The 3,195-nt window shown below is 48.1% G+C and overlaps 1 protein-coding gene across 1 annotated transcript; it reads right to left on the bottom strand.

Annotated features, from left to right (window-relative positions):
* Positions 1-666: 666 nt before the first annotated feature.
* On the bottom strand, positions 667-1,834 carry EMWEY_00057420 (U1 small nuclear ribonucleoprotein, putative; the record flags this gene model as incomplete). Its single annotated transcript, XM_013480627.1, has 3 exons — positions 667-992; positions 1,127-1,192; positions 1,717-1,834. The coding sequence occupies 3 exons, from the start codon at positions 1,832-1,834 to the stop codon at positions 667-669; spliced, it is 510 nt and encodes a 169-aa protein (XP_013336081.1).
* Positions 1,835-3,195: the final 1,361 nt, after the last annotated feature.

The following is a 3,195-nucleotide window of genomic DNA, read 5'->3' as shown; positions in this document are numbered from 1 at the left end:
TTCGAACCTACGCGGGCAGAACCCAACGCCTTAGCAGGGCGCCGCCTTAACCACTCGGCCACGTTGCCGAGATTTGTATTTTTATTGAATTTGTTTCGCGTCCATAGTAAGAAAATAATTATTCTTTTTTCTTTTTTTATTTATTTTTTTTGTTCCTCCTTTTCTTTACTCCTGTATAGGTAGCATAAACAAGTGCTGATTGTAATATAAAAAGGGAAACAGAAAAAGAATAAAAAGAGGGGGAAAGAAATAATACTACAAGAAGGACGTGAATAAAAGTAAATAAATTAAAATAATAAATTAATTAAAAAGATAATTAAATAACCGCAAAAAGTCGGCAACGTGGCCGAGTGGTTAAGGCGGCGCCCTGCTAAGGCGTTGGGTTCTGCCCGCGTAGGTTCGAATCCTGCCGTTGTCGTTTCTTTATTTATTATTAAATAATATTATTAATTTAATTATATGCATTCAAATATATTTATATATTTATATATATGTTATATTAAGAATAATATATAAAGATATGCCTCTCTATTAGATAAATGTAGCAACAACAATATAATGAATATACACCTAAAATATCAAGAAAGAAGGCAAAAAAAGAAAGTTCGCCCTTATGGCTAAATTGAATCCATCTTTGCATTCTTACATCTCTATTTATTCAAGCAACTATCTGCCTCCCATAAATGGGGGAGGGGGGCCCCCCATACCAGGCATGCCCATACCCATTGGGGGGCCACCCATAGGCATTCCCATGGGGGGCCTCATGGGAGGCGGGGGCCCACCCCCCATACGTGGGGGACCCATACCGCCCATGGGGGCCCCTGGGGGAGGGAAGCGGGGGGGTCCCCTTTCGTCGCCGTCAAAAGGAGCCCTAGGGGGGCCCCCACCACCCATATCCCTACGAGGTCTGCCACGGGGCTCTCGTATTTTCGTGCAGTTACCCATGTGGGTTGACATCACTTCACCAGGTGGTGTGTTGGCGACAATTTGAACTGTACGTACACCGCAGCACAGCAGAAGCAGCAGAAACAGCTAATCGCAGGAAATCGCAAACAAACAAGCAGCAGACAGACACCCTAGATAAACGCAGTACCACAGCAGCAACTGCAGCAGCAGAGGAACTTACTTGCACGCATTGCAACTGCATGGTCTATGAATGCTGGCGCCTGAAATGTACTCTCCCTAAGCAGATCTGTAGACGCAGCAGCACAACGCAGCACAGAAAGCACACCATAGTCTAACGCCTGCATTAGCAACAACAGCAGCAGCAGCGTCATCAAAAGCAACATCACTTGGGCAAGATAATTGCTTTTCCTTTGCATGGCATACAAACAGAAAAACATATCTCTGCATGCAAGCAAAAAAAAGTGCCTGCTTCTTGTGCAAACGCCATCAGAACAAAGTACGTTTATAGTATATGTGGGGGTCTTTCCTAAGAGCCCCTTGACAGTGGACTTTCCATAGACTTCTCGATGTATTTCACGGCTTGCATCCTTATCCACGTGCTGTAAAAGTAGAAAAAAGAAATGAAGGCAAAGAGTGCATGCAAGACAGGCGCTTCTCTATACGATCCACATCTTCCCTCCCCAGGAGCCCTGGCACCATGGGGAGGAAAGATCGGCATAAAGACCTATATGGAGTATTATTTAAACTTAAAAATGACATTTCATGGGAATTTCGAACGAATAGAAGGTGGTAGTTGAGGTGTCGACACACTTTGGAAGTATTCAACTTTCTGGTTGATGTGGCGACGGCCGCTTGCATGCTGACGCCTGCCCGCCGGGGAAGAGTGGGTGAGGTAAATGTCGCAATACTCGCAGTAGAACTTGGGCATTTTCAGAAAACAAGAGAAAATATCATGACAGAAGTGAAAAACAACCAAGAAGGGGCCGGAGGAGGCGTCGTGCAAACTCCCCTGGCCTGAAACGCCGCAGAGGCAAAGCGGCGATCTTAAGGTATTTTAGAAAACCTTTTGAACGAAAACACTTGCAAATACAAAACAGCAACACTAAAGTACAAAAACAGGAAAACTACAGCGTGATCGGGCAAGAAACCTCGACCGTTCAGAACAGAGCAGCCGCCTGTGGGACCCACAGAGGCGCCGGCATAACTTGGGCGCTTTAAGCGTCACTTAGGATTATTTTGCGCTTAATTTAATGTTCCGCTTTTTGTTCCCTCTTTTTCAACCAATGAAAAGCACAAGACCCACGAGGATACGAAAGCCCCGCGCACAGGCGGCGGCTGCCGCCGCATGCACTCGTCCTCGCAGTGCAACCGAGTTTGTTCAGACACTTAGTAGCTGCTGTTGCAGACACCTTCTTCTCTTGGCTTTTTAAATATTAAGAGCACCAACAAACTATATTATGGGAAGACGGGGCGCTAATAAGTAGCCATTTCCCCCCAGGGGGTTCTCCGCGCCTGCAGCAAAGGAAGGAGTGGATACGAGCTGCATAGCAGAGGACAAAGCTACACCCTCTACAGAAGGCAGCAGGAGCTCCCACCAGCAGCAGCTGGTGGTGGTGGTGCTTCTTCTGCCTTCGCACACACTGACACTGAAAAAGCTATTGTGTACCGTGCGTTGATGTATTGACAGGAGTTGAAGAAGCAGCATCAGCAGCACAAGCAGCAGATGCAGCAGATGCAGCTATGGCGTCTCCATGTAATCTGCGCTGCCTGGTGCCTCACTGGGAGGCGGTAACAACCTCCTTGGGGCGTATACCTGCATCGGCAGCAGCAGCACCAGCAGCAACATTGAAACGAGCAGCAGCAGCACCAGCAGCGTCTGGTATACGATATGTACATTCCATCTGCTGCAACAGTAGCAGTACGAGCTGCATCATCAGCAGGAGGGATTGGCTGTTGGTGTGTGAGCGTTATTCCTGCCACAGCAGCAGGAGCAACAGCAACAGCAGCGGCATCTTGCTCGTGAGGGGTCTGCGCAGCAGCCTCAGCAGCCTATCAAGCCCCAGCACGAGTAGCATCTGGCTGAGGAGTACCAGCAGCAGCAGCAGAAATGACAGCAGCAGCTGCTGCAGCGAGGCATTACGCCCCCGTGTCTGGAGCAGCATGAGCGGCAGCACTTGCATAAGCGACAGAAACAGCAGCAACAGCAGGAGCAGTAGCCCGACCGCAAGCAAAACCACCATGATCAGCAGAACCACTCCAATCATAATGAGCATCACCAGCAGCAGCAGC

The sequence above is a fragment of the Eimeria maxima genome, genomic scaffold, assembly GCF_000499605.1.
Source record: "Eimeria maxima Weybridge genomic scaffold, Emw_scaff2145, whole genome shotgun sequence".
Lineage (NCBI taxonomy): Eukaryota > Apicomplexa > Conoidasida > Eucoccidiorida > Eimeriidae > Eimeria > Eimeria maxima.
Note: the sequence above shows the minus strand (reverse complement) of the source record. Positions and strands in the feature narration are given on the sequence as shown.